Here is a 19,541-nt window from a genome sequence, read left to right as displayed (position 1 = left end):
GTGAATGTGGTGCATCAAAATACAGTCGATGATTTATTTTGTCTATTAATGCTCCGTGCCATTTTCCTGGAATCAGTCAGGGAACACATTTGCACGGTTTCTTGAAACGAATGGAAAAAGACGTGCTTACACGTGCGAGCGGAGCTGGCCACTCATTTTGGCAACGGTCGCAAAAAAATACTATACGCCGAATTTCAAGCTGGGTTCTCCAACCCGATATACGACGTGTGCAAATTATACACTCCACTATTTTCGTCCACCCAGCCTGTACGCTACTTTTTTAATGCTACTACCCCTCCGCGGTGGCTCAGTGGTTACGGCGCTCGGCTGCTGGTCCGAAAGACGTGGGTTCGATCCCGGCCGCGGCGGCTGAATATCGATGAGGGCGAAATTCTATAGGTTCGTGTGCTGTGCGATGTCAGTGCACGTTTAAGAATCCCAGGTGGTCGAAATTTCCGGAGTCCTTCACTACGGCGTCCCTCATAGCCTGATTTGCATTGGGACGTTAAACCCCAATAAACTAAACTAATTAATGCTACTGTATTAATCGCTTTGAGTGAATGGCTTCCTTCCGCAACCTTCTATAAGTTTATTAAGGCCACGTCGAAAGCGTAGTAATAGTAATGCGTTTTAACAACATGGCAAAAGACATAACTATACAAAGCCGAAGTCTCATTTCGATATCACTAACAGTATCTGTTACAGAACAGTATCTAGACGGTTGACACACGAGTCATGATATAGTCATTTCGTGTGTCCGAGTATCAGCTGAAGTATCGGTTTTAGTGGCGACATTTTTCTGGTCAAAATGTATACGCCCTATATCTGCCCGCCTTATATCTGCCCGCGTCGTCAAGAAGAGCTGTGCCTCATCCAAGCTTTTTTTTTTTTTTCTGTCGTTTCCTGCCTTCGGCCTTCCTTTCCTGAAGATCAAGATAACAGACGCAAAATAAACATGTCACGCGGGGCCTGAAAGGAAACAGAGCGCAGTATCGAGTGAAAGTTTTCGAAATTATATTCTCAAATATCGCCCGCCGAGGAGGTCGCCGGCTCGCAATTTCCTGTGGGCCGTATGCAACGCATCTTGGCCGCCGTTCGACGACGAGATCGAGCCTGCAGGGAGGCCCAGTTGCAACCAAAGCTGGTACTTGCGCGTATGGTCGATAACGAAACGACGGACGAGGACAAAAAAAAACTTAAAAAAGAAACAATAATATATGAATATCGGTAGCGGGCTATCCGGTTGCTGCTTCCGCTTAAGAGATCAGAAAAAAGAAAAATACAGATTTAAAAAAATGAAACAGTCGGTTAATCTGCCCGTACGCGAGTCAAGATTAAAAATGAAATACAAGAGAGAGGAGAGGAAGGAAAAAATAAAAACATTATAAAAGTTATTTGCCAAGAGGCGCGGTGACTGCGAACATATGCGCATATAGGGTTCCACTCAATCTCACTTTGTCCACACGGGTTACGCCAGAGGAGAAGTGTTCGCTTGGCTTCGTCTTGCGCAGTTTCTATCTTCTTTCTTTCCACCAGTTCCTTCTCGCTCTCTTCTTTCTAAACTGCCCCCCCCCCCCCCCCCCTGACACGCACACACATACACTCTGCCCTGGTTTCTAGAAGCTCTAGGTGAGCGGGTCGCGCAATATTCGCCGCAGAAAGTCCTCCACTGCGACTCGAAAATTAGGTCAACTATAGAGGCTACGGAATACAGCGAGCGAGGGAGGGTGAGTGAAGACGACGTAGTGAGAGGATGGTAAGGGCCTTCACTGAAAACGAAAAAAAAAAGGGAAAGGGGCATATTTACAAAGTGCAGAACTGCTGCTCAATTAGTATTTCCATTAGACGCGGCCACAGGTCAGCTTACCACGCCGGTGCCCTCATCGTAGCGACGATATTGCAAATTCGCTTATGCGAACTCATCTTTATGTTGGTGTGTCTGTTAACTTCCCTGGCGGGAAGCCGGAGAATTTCCAGCGGTAGCGACGGTGGCGCCGGCGGCGGCGGCAGTGTGAAGGCGACGATATGGAGTTCGCCTAATTTCGACCCACTCTAACGCTAGCCCTTCCGTCCCTCTCCTGCCTTCCCCCTACATCCTCTCACTCTCTTTCCCTCGTCGCGCGAAGTGTGCAGATCGAGTTTGCCGGCTCCTTGACGGAGCTCTCGAGTAACAGGAAGCTCTGTCCTGCTGGTGACGTGCTGGCACGATTGCACGGGAAAGTTGGAAGATGAAGAGGCTGACCTGAGCGTATCTTGTTTATATTCACGTAGTCTTGTAGCAGTGTGGACCGCGAGGAAAAACAAAAATAAAAGCGGCTCCTGGGGCTGCCGCTCATGAGAGATGTGAGGACGAATGTTTGGCCTTAGAAGATGATACAAGCTGCTAGTTGTTTGTCCAGCTTTCAAGAAGTGTCGTTGATATGCGCCTTCCAACCAACTTGCGATCATGTCAGTGATGCGATTCTGTTGCTGTTGTTTTTTACTTATTTCTCAAGCTTTTCGATGCGGCATTTAAAGCATAGTAAAGCATGAAATGATTTTTTGTGCTTTCCGCCGAAACAAAAACAAAGAACAGCTTCGTCTAACCCCAAAAAACCTTTTTTTTTTGTTCAAACATATTCTAGAAATTGTTGAGGCACCCCCCACAACTAATGACAAGCAGTAACACTCCGTTTCGGTGACGCTTCTTCAGAACGCAATTAGTACGCTTGTGATGACAAACTGTAGAAAGCAATGGTTCCTATAAACGGGCAGCTAACCATGAGCAAAAAGCTCTGAAAATTTGAAAACCAGTGCGCGTGGCAATGATATCCTCCACAAAGTGGGCATAGGCGCTGTTTCATGATAAGCCTAAACCACTACTGAATCCATCCGAACACGCGCGTCTGGCAACAATAGCTGGTATTAGCGGCGCAGCACATGCTGAGGCCATACGACAGCAATGGGCAGGATAGAATACTTCAGTGCCGGCGCAACTAAGTTAAAATTAATTCGTAAACGCGAATAAGCATGCAGGTAATGCTCAGATGGTCGTCCCAGCCGTGTGCTGCGCTGCTGAGTTTTTGCCACAAGTGTAGCGTAGCTGTAGGCGACGAAGGTGAGTTGGGTACGAGGCAATGATTTCGAACACCGAACAAACTGCCCAGAGCATAGTCGGTGCAGTGTTTTCGACATGTCGTGAAAAGTACAATTTGTACCCTCTGCATTCTCAGGATTCCTTTATACCACAAGCATTCCACTCCATGAAGGTGCCACCGGAAAAAGTGCAATAAGTCGAGGGGTCACAGACTAAATAGGAGGATATGGGTATCGCAACTAGACAAAAACAGCGCGAAAGAGTAGGGTTTATTACGCCGAAGTCGCATCCTCAACCTTAATTCGATTCATGCATTAGGCCTCTCAGGGTTACGAAAGATGTACAACGAAGCAATCGCAATGCATTTCGGGGAAAAACCTGCCCATCGAATACAGTTAGAAATCCATCCAATTGGCAGATTTTCGTGATCATCTGCAACTATAACTTTTACCCGATGGAGGTGGGCGGTTGCATACGACTTTGGCGATAACAAGGTATCTCAAGGCCTCAGCAGATTTCTCGAAACATTGAAGGACTGATAACAGCTGAAGGAATAGCTGACGCACTTCAACCTGACGTAGGCGTGAAATGAAGCACCCCTCATAAGTTAACAGAGTAACAAAGTCGCTCAAGAATTTGTTGGTAGTTTGCAATGGAGGAAGAGTTTGGCGCGAGCGTGTTTCTTCGAAGGAACCCTTCAAACGCCAGTATGCCGAAAATGTCTGAGCAGTATACCAAGCTGTCACTTGTACGGACCAATTTAGCTTCGGTCGGTGAGAGCAAAGAGCTTCAAGCTAAGTAGGCTTTTAACAGAGAAGCTGTCTATAGCTGCTGAATATGTGCGTTCCTAGTAGTAAAGCAAATCTGCAAGATGGTGTTGCTGCGTAAATATTGGTCATAACACAGAGTCTCTAGAGCCGCAGTGCCAAAACTTGGTAGGGCCAAAACTAAAGAAGATTGCGCCCGCTTGCGCGAACGAAAACTGTCTCTAAGCCGTTCTTAACCTCAGTGAAGACCGGCGTGCTATTGGCGAATATGTTGCTACACTAAAGTAATAAAGGCTGATGCTATTTGCCTTAGTGTCGTAACGAATTTCAGCGAAAAATTTGCAAGCTTGCACGATGCCGTCGCTCAGTGGACACCACGAGAAGTAATTTATTAGAAGCGAGCTCTTACGACTCTTCCACGCCGTATAACCTCTTACGCTGCCGTATAACCTCCTACGCTGTCGTTACTTCGCACAGAGTTTTTCTTATGCCTGCGGCATATCCTAGTGGGAATATATCGCGTATGCACACAGGTCGCTACAAACACTAACAATACAAAATCATCGCGATTTCTAATGATCTAATATTTATTCGACACTTTTGCTCCATGTATATAAGCATAAGCCAGGATTTAGATAGCTGGACACAAGCGGAAGTCAGCGCTTTATGAGGCAGCGCATAAAGGAAAAGCGCATTTAAACTGTGAGGCAAAGAGAACAGATCGCTAATGCAGTGGTATGTGACTAATAGCAAAATAAAACCAAGTGCTGCACCTTCCATTCGCGTTTTGTTCTTCGTGAACCACGCGTATACAGTAGATAGCCACATAATTATACAAATAGACATCAAGGAGCGTTTATACAAAATGAATATTTATGGATGTCATCTGTGATACAGGGCAGAGCAAAGAGTTGAGAAAGACTTCGCTCGATGCACTCTCGATCAGGCTAATGGCTATTGCGAAAGCGGTTGAAAGAAACACAGTTCGCTTATAAGAGACGGACAAGGAGACTTAGCATACCCGTAGGGAATGGCTTTACGCGAGCCTCAATATTGAGATATTTAACACCGCAATGCTTCCCCTTTCTGATCTCCAAAGCTACAATGTGTTCCATGTAAACAGCTGTGAACCTTTTTATCGCGCAAGTAATTATTCAATAATACTCGTAAAATGAGGCTAGAGGCAGTTTGCGTTATTTAGACGACGCAGGAAGGTATTCGTTTGAAAGTCTTATACAATCGAACGACCATTGGCATTCGTGTAGATCTTGGCAAAAGCGTCAGTAGCTGGCCCAACAAAGAAACCAGGAATGTTTCTAGTTACCGTTGCAAACTTGTCCGCTTCATTAAACAGGAGCCTCGTAATCGAATTCCCTCAGCACCACGCATCCACAGAAGAGGGAAAGCGGTATGCATCCGTCGCCTTCACTCTAGTGCAGTTACGTACATTGCAGAGTTAACTAAAGCGCTTAACATACGCCGTGGTTTTGAAAAATTGCGAATTCGAAGAATACTGCTTATATTAAGGTGTCGCTGAAAGTCTGCTTCCGCTGCATTTTCGCAAAGCGCATCCAGTTAGCTCAAGTCCTGGACACACGTATTCACAATACTTAAGTGACAAAAAACACTGAGTAAGTTTCGAAGTAGCCAGCATAGAAATAGCCTATACCGAAGGAAAGTGGAAATAAGCAGTGAGTTCCACAAATCAGTCTTTAACACTGAAGTCATACGCGCTGCTTTGTAGCGTTCTTACAATATAACAAAAAAGCCTGACTTGCTCGGGAAATCCGCACACATTTTCTTTCTTTAATTGTAGTCACACAACAAACAGAAAGCACGGAGCGAAAAACTTCAAGGGACACTTAAGCACTGCATTAAGGGTATGACGTGTTATCGTTAATGGGTCCCTTCAGTGGCCTGAGGTCCTATTTGAATATCGCTTCGAAGGCACGAACACTGTTCTTTATTTCATCCCTGCCACTCAGGTAATCCATCTCTTTCGCCAACGCCCATATATGCGGAATTCAACATTTTCTGCTTTACCTTCATCGGTCGCGGGGAGTCCTCATACGATCCTGGCGGATGCGCCACTGCCCCGGCAGGTAGCTGTTTCAATCACAGCCAGAACCAGCAGGGGAGGGGAGGGGGGGGGGGGGTGCTTGTGAGGCCCAAGCTGCTCTCGCCGAGCAACCTCTCGCGGTCACGGGATACCCGCTTTTCTGCTCACAAAGCCGCCGCCCACGACGCCGCATTTTCTGTAGAACGGCAGCCTGAATTTTCTCGCGTTAACATGAAATCCGCGCCAGATTTCCCCCCCTTCTGTCTTGGGGCGGAGAGATGCCACGGATACGCTGTACCGCCCCTCGACCCCCCTCTGCATCCCTCTCTTGCAATGAATCGGTCTGTGAGAAAGTCACTCCGAAGGCCACCTACCAAATGCCAAAATGAGTAAAATGCGACTGACTTCCCCACTTATCCCTCGCGACGAAACGTTACTCCGCGGAAAAACTAACTGCGGCTCATGACTCTTTGCGGTTGGTTGCAGAGGGAGTAATGGATGCTTTGTTTGGGACCAATGATCATGCCAACACAGTTACTGGCGAAAAGAAGAGGACGAGAGAGCACTTTATTTTTTAGAAATTAAGTCAGCAACTCGCGATTGGTCGCCTTAGTTCTGGATTCCTCCAGCCGCTTACCTCGAACATGGCGCGCTCGATCATTCGAAGCTAGTCGGCGGGCTGTGCGGCCAGAATGGCGACTCCCAGAAGAAGGACCCGGGGGGTGGGGAGGGGGGGGGGGGGGGCATTTCAAGAGGCAGTGGTAGAGTGGTAGACAGTATGTGGAAAGGCGTAGCATGTGCGAAGTGTGTCTGGAGTGTGGATAAGGAGGAGTGTGTCTGGAGTTGTTTCCAGTACGTGCTTTGGGTGTGATCGAGCGTGCGATGTGGTAACCCGAAAGTACTATGGCGTCTAGCACTGTTAGTTCTTTTTTTGTTTAGAGAGCAAGCATTAAGCTGAAAAGCAGTAATCCCGAAGCATTCACTACCTTACCTGGCATCTTTTGCTCCTAGCAGGATCCCTTCCTGTCCTCTTCTCTCTTGCACCAACCTCTTTTTAAGCCCAGGGTTGGTTAGCCAGGCGTTAAAATCTTCTGGTTAACAAACTACCCTCCTCCCCCTGCCTTTTGTCTTCAACCTTTCTCTCTCACACTGGCTCAGAGAGCACTCTAGTCTACACGACCACCGGGAGCGAACATCCTCGAAACCTTCCACTACCTGATGCGCGTGCATAACCTTCTCATCGACCAGCAGGTAAATCCGAGGAGTTTTCGCATACGAAATACCCACCCGACACATGACAGCTCCTCGGCAACGCGTGTCCGTTTCATCGTCGAATATTAAGTGCGGCTGCCGCGACAAAACGACGAGGGTCCGTCGGCAGCTCCACACAGTATTGCTGCAGGCCCAAAGATTGCGGGAAAAAAAAAAAAAAAACGTCTCGCTAAGCAAACGCGCGCCACTGGGAGGAGAATGCCGAGGCACCCGGTGGCGACGCGACTGGGACGAGGGGCTCTGTTGACATCCAAAGTCTTAGGCAAATAGAGGCCTGGGCGCTGGGACCGGACGCCCCATTGTGCGGGCCCGCGCGTCTAATAAGGCTCCTTTCTCTGTCCAGTGGACTTTTAAAATAGGCTCGGCCGTTGGCGCCGCCGAAGAATTCACTTTGTATTTGTTTTTTTTTATTTTATACGAGATTGTAATTAGCCGCCCAGCTTGGAAACGTTATTTCACTGTTTTGTTCCATTTCTCGTGATCTCTTTTCCTTAGCCCTCCCGACTACTCCAAGTATGCTTTCTTCAAGAGAGTGAGTGACGTCTAAATTGGCTGGTCGCCTTCCTGCATCGCCTTGAATGGAGAAATTTAAAGTAACTGACCAACGCAGCACACAAGCGTCTGTTTCAATAGTAGATTGCGCGTGTCCGCGCCGTCGGCTGGCTTAATTATCCTCAACTTCCTGAGGCTTATTACTTGTGTCACAAACCAGCGAGCGCTGCAGCCTTCCTCGCTAAGCTGGAAGCAGCCAGTCAGTACAGCCATAAATACTAAGTGTTTATTGGAATTACTACTGTTTGCGTAAAGCATCGCCGTGAAGCCGTACCCGTTTTAGCGGCATCCTGAATCACATACTTTCCTCATTCAGCTTTGTGTTCGCGCATGCCCGCACAGTCACAATTATCTTTGAGAGTGTGAAAACTGTAGAGACATAATTTTGTATTTCCTACATCAGCGCATCCCCCTTTTTTCCCCACCGTTAGCGAGTTGCAGCACCTGGTACGCTGAAGGTTTGTTTACAGGATACGCAGAATATAGAAAACGCCATAAAATGGCGTTGGTAGTTTGTGTGATTTATACTTTCTTAATTATTAGTGTATTTATTTATTTATTTCCTCAAAGGTCTCGGTTGAGACATTACATGAGGGAGTATGTAAGCACAGTTTCGAACCAAAGCGTGCACGAAACACTTGTTCTAACGGTTACAAATGGGTCTGTGTCAAGCTCCTTCGAGTGTGTGGTGAGCCAGGGAGACTAACGCGCTATATTCAAGATCCGGTGCGCTTCGCTCAAGTTTGAGCTTACATAGCAAAGCATATTTTGGGGGTGGTCGCACCCTTTGGTAACTTTACAAACTTCTCGCTTGCATCTCAGCTGGGAACGCGCTTCCAGACATCTACACCTGGGTATCTCTTAGAGTAGCTCCTTTACCGCCGATTTATTTCTCTCATCGTCTGTTCGTTAGTGATCCTTGTTAACAGCTTAGTGATAAAGCTCTCGCCTCATAGCTAAGTTGGATGGAAGTAATATCAATTGACAGTGCGGTTTAAAGCGTACATGCTTTTGGCTCCCATTCTTGGCAAACTCGGGCGAACATCCTCCGAACCTGGAGAGGAACATGAAACCAAACTTGCACAAAGCACGCCGAAACTTTCAATCCGAATGGAAGGGAGCACAAAAAAAAAAATTCTCCGCCCACACTGAATCAGGGTTCGACTTAACACTGTTAGCTGCAGGAGTGTTAGCTACAGGGCCAGGGAATTGCACAAGAAATGGAAGAGGAAGCAGCAATAGCTTTCCTTATAGCTTCGACTAAGGCCGACCTCGACGTCAGCAATTCTAAAACAGGTGTACGCAACTTTGCGAAAGACCAAGTCTATTCCACTACCCTCTCCCTTATCTGCACCATCATTAGCCCCCTTACCCCCGTCACCATGGAATGTGTCCCGGCTCACTCCTCAAACCCAGGCATTGAGGCCACCCGCAATTATGCCCGAGAATTCTTCAGCCGGGCTGAGGGCGACCCTAAACTGCGGTCTGCGAGGGATCAGTTGGTCTCATTTCATGACGTCACCCCATAGTACCGCGCCGAGCGACAGCTCCAAGTCCGCACTCCAAAAATACCTAAGGCCGAGGAAACCACATGGCGCCGCCTTCAAACCTACTCATTTCCTTCCCCTCTCATTTTCTCTCTCGTCTGCCCTGACCAATATTCACCAAAGATGTGCTAAGAGCCAGAAAACAGCCACCCTAGATCACATAATTTGGCCTTGTCCGTAGGACCCGTCTTCTGTGGGCTTAATGCAGCCGAACCTCCGAGTGGTGAGAGGCCGTCCGGCTCATCTCAAGCCCAGCGACCGAACTCCGGGCCATGGAGCGGGCTCTCAGGGTCACCGAGGACCAAGGGCTCCCGACCACCTAGCACGGACTCAAGACCACCCATACCAGCTCCGCAGGCTGAAGAAATAAATGTTTATCCTCCTATCGCAATGGTGCTTGTGGAGGTGCGAAGAAGGGCTGACATCTAATTTGCCTTCGTCGAAGCGCGGCCGCCGCGATCGAGATTTAACCAGTGTTCTGAGATTCAGCAGTGGTGTTTGTAATTGCCGCCAAGATAAAAATTGGCTTCGATGTAAGGAAAGGCGCAGTATTTGTCTCACTTTTCAGTATAAACCTGAGACGCCCTATGAGAGACGAGGTAAGAAAGAACTGAGAGAAGAAAAAAAGGAAGAGGGAAGTGCAGTGGTGAAAGATTGCGGATTAATTTAAAACACTCAGGTCTTCGGTAGCCAATGGAGGCGATATTTCTTGCAACTGCCTCGACGTACTAGTCGACAAAGCGGCGGCAGCGTCCGGCTGAGCTGAACGTTCCAGGGCTTGTGTAGCTTATGCTACCGCCTTTTTCAGTTCGTGGCAACCCGTGGTCACGCGGACCGCGACGCATAAAAAGTAGCAAAGGAAGCTGAGCTCGTCGTTCGCTAAGAAAAGCTAAGGACAGAAGAGTGGCTGATAATGCCGGTTCCTATAGACTGCAGTAGCGCCACCAGTAGCTATGAGCCGCTCTAGAATGCGCTACGTGTTTCAGCCAGAGCATTTAATGCTTGCATCTACTATTTGATTTCATCTACGAGACAGAGTGTGAATATTTAAAGATGCTAATTTCGATGGAGGCGAAATTCTAGAGGCCCGTGTACTGTGCAATGTCAGAGCACGTGAAATTTCCGGAGCCCTTCACTACGGCGTCACTCACAGCCTGAGTCGCTTTGGGACGTTAAACCCCTATAAACCATGAACCAAATTTTTTTTTTTTTTTCTATAAAGAACTTCCAGCCAGCGAATATTTATTTTTGTCTCGAAAACTTCATTTAGCGTAGACAAGCACGCTCATGGCTGTATGGACGCCGAATGGATTTTCAGGATCGGTAAAGAAACCAGCACAAAAAATCGAAAAGAAACTGACGGATAAAATTGATTTTATAGTTGCTATCGTAAGCATTTTTATTCCCTCCATGACGCAGATGCTGAATGGAAAAAGAAAAAGAAATTAGCACTACCGAGGCCAAGGTGCCCACATCTTGCAGCACTAAATCTTATCCGTCTTAGGGAACAGCGCGCTTCTGAAGTTATTCCGTTAGATCTTGTAGGAGGCTGCCGCACCTACATGCCCCATAGTGACAACAGTGTAAACGTGATAGCCTTGCTAGCTCCTTAGGAGCTGCAACATGGCGCTGCACAGATCCGACCTCGAGTGGGAAATTAGCGGGTAAATAAGAGGCATGCAGAAATCGAGAATGATGTAACGCATGCGGTTACCACTCACCGACTTCCTTGAGATGGTCAAGCACGGCGTCCTCCTGTCCAACGTCGTCCTGCGTCCCGTAGCGCATCTTGTTGCGCTGCTGCTGCCGCATCATCATTCGCCGCACGTTTTCAACCTGCGAAGGGCGAGCGCCAGGAAGCCTGTTGCAGACACCGGCAGAAATGCGGGGTTCCTAAACTGAAAAACAAAAAAAACTGGAGGGAATATTTAAGCACTGCCTTAAGTTATGACGCCATAGCGTTAATGAGTTAATGCCCATATATGCGGAAATAGTCATTTTCATCTTTACATTAACCTGTCTCTGGGTATCCTCATGCCACTCGTTACGCAATGGGGCAGTGGTTAAGGGATGCGCCACTGCCCTGAGATGGCAGGTGCTTCCACGGCGGTTCTTGTGCGACCCAAATTACTTTTCCCGAGCAACCTCTCGCGATCAATCATTAGCTTAACTGCTACTTCCCAGGGTAGTTAGTGTGCTCACAATCAGGCGGAGGGGGGGGGGGGGGGGGGGGGGGGGGGCAGGTTGTGATGACGCCACAAGATAATGTGACATAGGTATAGGCCGGGTAGGGTTGCTTCTACGGGAGTGGCAGCCTGGCACGCCCTACGCCACCCTATTTATCGCTCACACAGCGACGCAGACGATGCTGAATTTTCTGCACAACGAGAACCTTAACACTATCTCTTTAAAAGCAACTCTATTCCGTACCTTTTATGCAGCGTTTGGCGGCCGGACAGAGATGTAAGAAATCAGGTATTCGTCTTTGTATTATCAAATCTCAGCGGCATTTAGATCTTAAAGGGAAGGGGAGTCAGCGGAAGTTCCTGCTGTCTTTGTCAGCGGTACATAGAACGCTGAATGCCACAGCCCTGGACGTAGCGAAGCAGAATTAACGTGGACTCACTTGAAATAAAGCCAGTTTTTGTATCATTTGACATATGTTAGAAAAGGCTTTAAAAAGAAAGAAAAATAAAAGTTCCCTACCCGCGCCGTATATCATTTGACAGCAGATATCACTATTCAACATAATATTTTGCTTGCGTTTTTTTCTGTACTGGCAAGTGTTTTATGGCTGCTTCCTTAAGGCGTCATCGCCGACGAGAACCACATTGCAGATACGTTCATCTTTCACCACAGAAACTGTTCTGGGACCAAAATCTTTGTTCACTGATATAACCGCCCTTTCTACTCCACTCTACGCTAGTAGACATAACGATCACTACAGATTTTTCACGTATGCCCACACCAAATATGTCTGTCGCACCATTTTATAGTTCCTACCTCCGAATCAGCTGCGAGTTCTTCGCAGCGTGCCATCACTTCTAATGTCACTTGTATGGGTAGCAATGCATTTTACGTCATGAAGTGGTGCAATATCGTGTTATATCTGCATAACAACCCACAAACTAGTGAAGCGTAGAGTATCAAACGGTAGCAAAGCATACATTTTTAGCAATTAATTTCTCAGATACTTCCGTAAACATCAAACCCTTTAAGCGTACCTAATGGTTGGTACTATAAGTGCGGTCCTATTTGTGTATGCATGAGCGTGACTTGTCCCTGAGTGCGCATCCTGTCATCTCTAACATGCCCATTTAGACTAGGCTGCTGGGTATATTGGGATGCACGCCAACGGTAGTTCGTGCTGCCTGCTTACGGCGAGTCGGTACATGTGGGCATAGGGTGAGAAAATCTCATGGCTCTCGTTCCTAGACCACTCATCTTGACCTAATTTTTACGAAATTCTCAACATCTCGTGACAATACTACCAGGTTAACATCTGTTTTCAACAGAGGATGCCAGCTCCCCCTCTTTTCAGTGCTTTTGGGAACTTGTGCCACTGGTTTGACCAACTTGCACACCAACACCGCCAGAGGGCGTACAGTATCCAGACTGCCACGTCGCGCGGTTCGTCTCAATGGTTTCCTTGAACACTCGCATATGAAATATTCAATGCAAGCTTTACGTACTAACTATAGCCTGAATGGGAGGTTCTTCTAACGGGAGGATAAATTTGTCAACACGTTAATGGCATTCATAGCAGGCTTTGATCTGTTGAAACAGCTAATTCTCAAAGCCGGATTAAGTGCGTCTGGGTTTCACATTTTTCTTTCCTCCTCGCAACTAAAACCAAAATCAATATGCCAGAGCCAGCTAGCATGAGGTGGATTACTAATATACTCACGCTACGTGACGCGACATGGCAACACTTCCAAAATGAAAAACAAAATGCGCGCAGTAACGAAACATACAATGAAAAGGCACTTATAACTTCAAAATGCAGTAAGGCTCTAGCATATTTTGCGATGTCCTTCATTTTTTTCCTTTTTTTCCTCCGACCTTTGCTCTCGTTCACCTAAGCACTTAGTTTCGCAGAGCATGTGAATTGCGAGTCGTTTCAACGAATTCACTAATCGGATCCCTCAGAGGCCCAGAGGAGGGGCAGCTAGCGAGTAAAGCACTTTGCTCCTGGAGCTAATGCGATAGCTAGCAGGTTTGTTGATCCCACTTTCTTTCTTTTTTTTTCTATACCTTCCAATGAACACATTGCGCAACAAACTTTGAATATAAACAGGATGAATTAGAGCGAGACATACGATGAAAAGAATATTCCCACCGCCTGATGACGTAATTTTGACGACTTTGTCGACTGTGCAAAATTATGCGCGAGTATTCTAAACAATGGAAAAATTGATGTTCAAAGAACACGGGGCTTCGCAACACTTCACTTGAAGAATACAGAACTTCAGTTGGAAAGGTTTTGCAGCTTGTCGCAAAGACATCACTGCATTAAATATAGCGGCCGCCTGTTTTCAGCACAATGTTACGCATAACTGGGACACCCTCACTTCAGCAAATTTTGTGCTTCTCTTTTGGGTTCAAAGGAAAAAAAAAAGTTTTCGTTTTAATCAGCGGCAGTACCTTTGAGCCCGCACCATATTATAACACACGCAAGCCGCAATCTAGCCGACCGGAGTGATCATGCAAGTGAGTGTAAAAAAAAAGCTCTGGGTTTTGAAAAGTAAAGGAAATGGCGCAGTAAGTGTCTCACCTCTGGGTGGACACCTCAACCATCCCGTGAGAGAAGTGAAGAAGGTTGGAGGAAAAGAGGGAAAGAGGTGCCGTAGTAAAGGGCTCCGGAATAGTTCCGACCACCTAGGGTCTTTATAGTGCCCTGAGTTTGCAAATCTAAGTGAATGAACGAGTGTGTATGTCAACGAGCGAGGGAGTGATTGATGGATTGAGGAAGGGAATGACTTAGCGAATTAATTACAGCCTGGAGGAACGAGTTCAGTTTGGCCACTCAGCTTGCAACAGAAATGTAGTGAGATGACAAAGCTTGATAAAAGGCCTGCGATTTTGGGTCCTCAGCAGCTAGACCATAAGCCCATAGCCCATCTACCGAAAGTGAATTTCCGTACCCTGTAGCGACATTATTCACGTACTCACAACAAAGCTAAGAAATGCCGCATATTTCCAGGGTGTTTACGCTGTTGGGGGCTACCGGTTTACGAGAGGGCCCTAACTATTCCTTCGGTCCGGTTTACTAGCCTTTCCTTCCTTGACCACCATTCTCTCTGGCGCCATCCAAACTACACAGATGCACGTCGAAGTAATTTCATAGTAGCTCGCTATCGGCAATGCGTCGGTTGGGACGCAGTTCAGGCTCACGTTTTCCAGCGACGTTTCCGACGAGTCCGGCTCGTGGTAGAAGTAGGTTGGCCCCGGCTTCTTGGTGTCGTAGCGCATGGGCCTCCGGAATGCCGGGTCTTGGCGCACGCCTATGTCGAGCAGTTCGTCGCCCTCGTAGGCCCCCGTCGGGTAGAGGGTCTCCTTTGGGAACTCCATCCAGCCGTCTGTTAGAGCGAGAGTACAAAAACGCGAGGGGAATTAAAGCGCTCCCACAACGCGTATGACTGCTCACAGTCAACTTAGCGCTGACAGCATCATTAGATGAAGTTTCATAAAGCAAAAAACAAACAGTTAGCGACAAGCGCGGTACCTGTCTCGAAGCTGCACTTCTTTCGAGGTAGGCAGCTGCTCACCATCTAAGGGTTCTGTTTTTCAGCATGTCCCTCCAATCATCATTTTTGCATTTTGTATTTTCGCGATAATAAAAATAATAATAATCAGGACGTTTCGTTTGCTTAAGGCGCCACTTCGGCTCACTTGCGAAGTAACAAACTGTTTTCGGTATCCATTTTCGATGTTATAACGGTTACTGCAGTGGGCTGAGTCTATACAGCGTTACTGCGTCAATCTTTTTGCTGAGCTTTTTTTTTTTTTTGACGTTCAAAAGATACCATCGCAGCGTGGTTTGATGGGATAAGGCCTCAGTGCACGAATAAGCGCGTTGTTTTTTTTATTAACAGTCCAAACTCATTTGCCCGTGCCAGAACGTATATTTAACTGACTCATAGTAAGCGCCTGGCAGAGGCGAGATGACAATAACGCTCCAAGGGTCGATTGCTTTTTTTTTTGGATAAAAACTCCTCGCTTCTTTTGTTTGATTTGCGCTACCAGCGAGAGCTAGCTCTCGCTAACCTTTCCACTTTTTTTCAGTCCTATATTGGACGATCATCTCGTTTGTGTGAACATCTCCTAAATTCTTGGTTCCGAGTCATGAATCCTGAGGGAGAAGTCATGATTATCACTGGACAGACCACAGACGTGCGTCACGTTTACTGGGTGCGGGTGACGTCATTGAGTTTTCAGTTGCAACACAGCACTAAACGACTACTAAAGCCTAGGCTCCGCAAAACCTTTTTGAAGGAACGAACACCGCACAAAGAAAATGTAAGCATAAAGGCATTTGGTGCAAGGTTAATCGTTCTTTACGTACCGAGCCTCAGCGCGTCCTCGTGACTGTCAGTCCAGCCGTGAGGCTTAGACTCCCACGGAGCAGGCGGCCGGTCCATCCCTGCGGACGACGACGCGTCGGCCGCGGAGCCTCCGGTGCTGGAAGCGCCGATGCCAGCGGAGTTTCCGTCCATTCGGGACGACGTGGAGAAAGAGTCCTCAGGCACCGCGTCGTCTACGGCGCGGCCTTGTTCGCGGGTGCCGCCGAGCGCCGCCGCCGAAGCAGGTGTCGCGGCCGTCTCCGCCGCGGGCGCCGCCGCCACGTCGTCTGCCCGCGCTTCGTCGGCCTGGTTCAGAGGCACCCACTGGATTCCTTCCTCGGTGAAGATGGGCCGCTGGTTCAAGTCGGACGACAGCTCGGTCTCCACCACCGGAACCTGAATAGTTCCACAAGCGCTGTCGCTTGCATATTCTCCTTTGAACAACGTTCTTCGCCGGGTAGCTCATTCAGTCAATGGATCAATTACCGATTCGTAAACCTAACATTCAGCCAGTAATACAGTGAGTTAGTGAACCAAAACCGTCAGTTATAAAAAAAAAAACAGACTTTACGCAGGTTTATCAGCGATCGTCAGAAAAACAAGGCCGATAAGGAAGGATCGCAAGCTTTTATCGTTTTCTGGGGTGAAAAACTAACCGCGATAGCTGTATAGCTTTGTGCCCCATTCTCCCTCCCTTCCCCTCGCGAAAGAGCACCCATTGCAAGGCTTAACCAGTACAGGTTAGGTGCATCCGATGACCAAAAAAAATTTGCATATTTTCGACTGTGCCGATTTCCGGCTCACTAGGCTCATTTGGATCTCATGGTAATTTCCCAGCAGGCGAGTCCGGCTGTTTTAGAATGCTCCATGCAGTGCCCACTACGGACAACGCCACCATAAACGCCCAGTACTGAAAAATAACACTGACTTTGGGGGCTTTCGCGCCTTTCCTTGGCGTACGCCGCCGCTCAACTTTGTTTGCGCGTCGGTCCTTCTATATATTGCAGTCCGGTCAATGATAAGCGCGCAGGGACATTGAAAACGTCTTAAACTACGCTGATGTGTACACAGGAATCTAGGAAGAAGAAATGCCTTGATTGGCAGGGATCATGGCACCCGCAATCTCGAAAACTCTTTCGCAACAGCTGCCATGCTCTCTCAACTTTCCATAAAACTTATAATGGATCCATAAAATTCATTAATAAAGGCTTATCATAGTGTCCACATGCGGAGACGGCTCTTTGCCTTTACTGTAACTATCGTTTAAGCCATTCAGCCGGAGCAAATTCACTGTGAGAACTATCTATAAGGTATGAAATTATGTAAGATAACTCTAAAATTTCGCTGATCTTTCTGTTACAGCATCAAATGTTATAGCCTTTACAGTTATACCTGTTATATATAAATAGCTGATGTAGACTAATTACCCCAGATATTTATGCACCAGTCTCTGTCGGTGTATGTACCTTAGTAGCTGTAACACTATGCATTAATTGAACACAGATACTGGATCTACTTTCCTCTGCGAAATTACCAAATAGTGGTACGCTTAGTCCTGTCATGTTATATCCCTTTTGTCTGCATGCGTTTCAAGATTTATCTCTAGATGATAACGTGACGGTCGAATTTAGATGGAGGCGAAATTCTAGAGGCCAGTGAACTGTGCGATGCCAATGCATGTTACAGATCCCCAGGTGGTCTAAATTTCCACAGCCCTTCACTACGGCGTCTTTCACAGCCTGAGTCACTTTGGGACGTTAAACCCTCATAAAGCAGACCAAACCAAAATTTGCTTCGTTTTTTCTCCTTTAACTATAGTCCGCCTCTTGTTGTAAAGCTGCTTTCACCTCAGTAGGTGTGTAATTGCAGCAAAGCGCGCCGTGCAAACGCTTTGAAGCAAAACACCGAAATTATTTGAGCAGCGTTCTAAGAGTCGCCACGCTGTAGTCGGTTCAATATGGCAATGCGGTTATTTGTACACAAAACCTACACCTTTCACTGCCTTTAAGACAGCGGTTTCAGTTCTTCTAGTATTTCGGAGCAATAGCGAAAACAGGACAAGGGACCAGCGATGGGAGGTGTTGCCACCGATGGGGCTCGTGAGACCCATGGGTTGCTCTTACTGCCGAGCAATCTCTCCCGACCAATCATTAATTTAACTGCCCTTTGCAGCGACGGGCAGTTTGATCACAGTCCGGTGGGCACGTTGTGATAAGTCACAAGGTCACGTGACCTAGGCGGCTCACTTGCCACCTAGGTTTCTTCTGTGGTGTTTTTCGTGGATTTTTCGCACGCGGCCAACGACGCCGACGATGACATCAGCTTTTCTGCAACACGGGACCTTTATCGTTATCGCGTTAATATTTAAGCTCCAATCAGCGAACAATCGCGCTAGATTAGAAAATCGGTGCTCAGGCAGGACCGCCAGAAGTGTAGCTGTCAGGGATGCGTGCGTGCGTTCAAAGGCCACGTGGCCTGAGTAAAGTTGCGTAAGTGGAGGCCATTTATTCTTCGTTTATTGCGCGTTCGAGAAGTAGAAGTACAGCCTTATTAAATACAAGCATTTTCCCCTATTCTCTACTTCAACAAGATCGAGTGTAGAAAGCTGGCATTACGTCTTCTTTGCCAACATAACTACAACACCGACGATCCCGAGCCTGACAGGCGGAAACTTGTATGCTACAGAGGGCCTCAAAAGCTTCCTCGCTCTGGCGTCCGATTTTAAAGCAGGGACACAAAGTCCCTGTTCGCGCACCGTGTCATAAAACGCAGGGAGTAAAAAAGTGACCGCGCATTAAAAAAAAAAAAAGCGCCTGATGGTGGGCAATGGAATAAGCGAGCAGGCAGCGACACCGTTTTCCACGCAGCAAGCACGCCTCTACGCTGCGAGCTTCAGCCGTGCGCATCAGCACAGAGACAGCGCCAGGCAGCAGAGCTGTAGCACCATAGCCTTGTGTGCCACTCCGAGGACGCACACAATAGAACGCACGCGGTAGCGCTTGGGGAACGAAAAATAAAAGCGAGAGGAGGCTGCACAGGCCGCCGATTCCGCTTATTGTCTTTTTCCTCGACAGGTGACAACATTTCGCCGAATTCCAAATACGACAGCACGCCCGGGAAGAGAGAGGACGGGAAAGGGGATACGCGAAAGAGTGGAGGGAACGTCAGCGGTAGGCGTTCGGGTACGACGAGTACGGCGGCCGATGGAAGCCAGCAGCGGGTTGACAAGCAAGCCGACACAAGCCGACGGCGGAGCGCAGTCTCCCGCTATACCGGCATCCCTTCCCGGCCTGCCAGCTTTCCGCGTCTCTACGTCCTCGCGCGCGGCGTTTCACACACCACCAGTTTGCAGACGACCCATGCATACGGGCAGGCGCGTACACAGCTCGCTAACATCGCAGGAAACGTGCGCTTGTGCGCGCACTGTGGGGAAAGGCAGCAACAGCAGCGGCGGCATCAGACAGATGCTGTTCGCCGAGGACTCCTCATCTCTGCGCGAGCGGAGAACAACGCTCCGCCGCGCTTATAGTAGGTGAAGGCTCGGCGGCTGTGGCCGCGTCGCCGTCGCTGCGAGGCTCGGTCCGACGGAGACAAAAGAAGCTCCAATCCCTCCTCCCCTTCAGCCACCTTCGCCGCCATGGAGCAGGTCTCCATGGCGACGCGGCTAATGCGCGTCGTCCAGGTATGCATAAGTGGCCCAGTCCG

At 48.0% G+C, this 19,541-nt stretch overlaps 1 protein-coding gene across 1 annotated transcript in view; it reads right to left on the bottom strand.

Annotated features, from left to right (window-relative positions):
• The window catches only part of IA-2 (tyrosine phosphatase IA-2), a 514,718-nt gene that overhangs the window by 354,018 nt on the left and 141,159 nt on the right, over positions 1–19,541 (bottom strand). Inside the window, exons 7-9 of the mRNA XM_089545824.1 lie at positions 15,839–16,232; positions 14,668–14,852; positions 10,995–11,109 (exon numbers count right to left, since the gene is read on the bottom strand). Coding sequence (XP_089401950.1) covers positions 10,995–11,109; positions 14,668–14,852; positions 15,839–16,232 — 694 coding nt within the window. The remainder of the gene's footprint in view (positions 1–10,994; positions 11,110–14,667; positions 14,853–15,838; positions 16,233–19,541) is intronic.

Source organism: Amblyomma mixtum, chromosome 5 (assembly GCF_055824585.1).
Source record: "Amblyomma mixtum isolate Tamu chromosome 5, ASM5582458v1, whole genome shotgun sequence".
NCBI classification, from domain to species: Eukaryota; Metazoa; Arthropoda; class Arachnida; order Ixodida; family Ixodidae; genus Amblyomma; species Amblyomma mixtum.
This window is presented reverse-complemented; position numbering and strand designations above follow the sequence as displayed.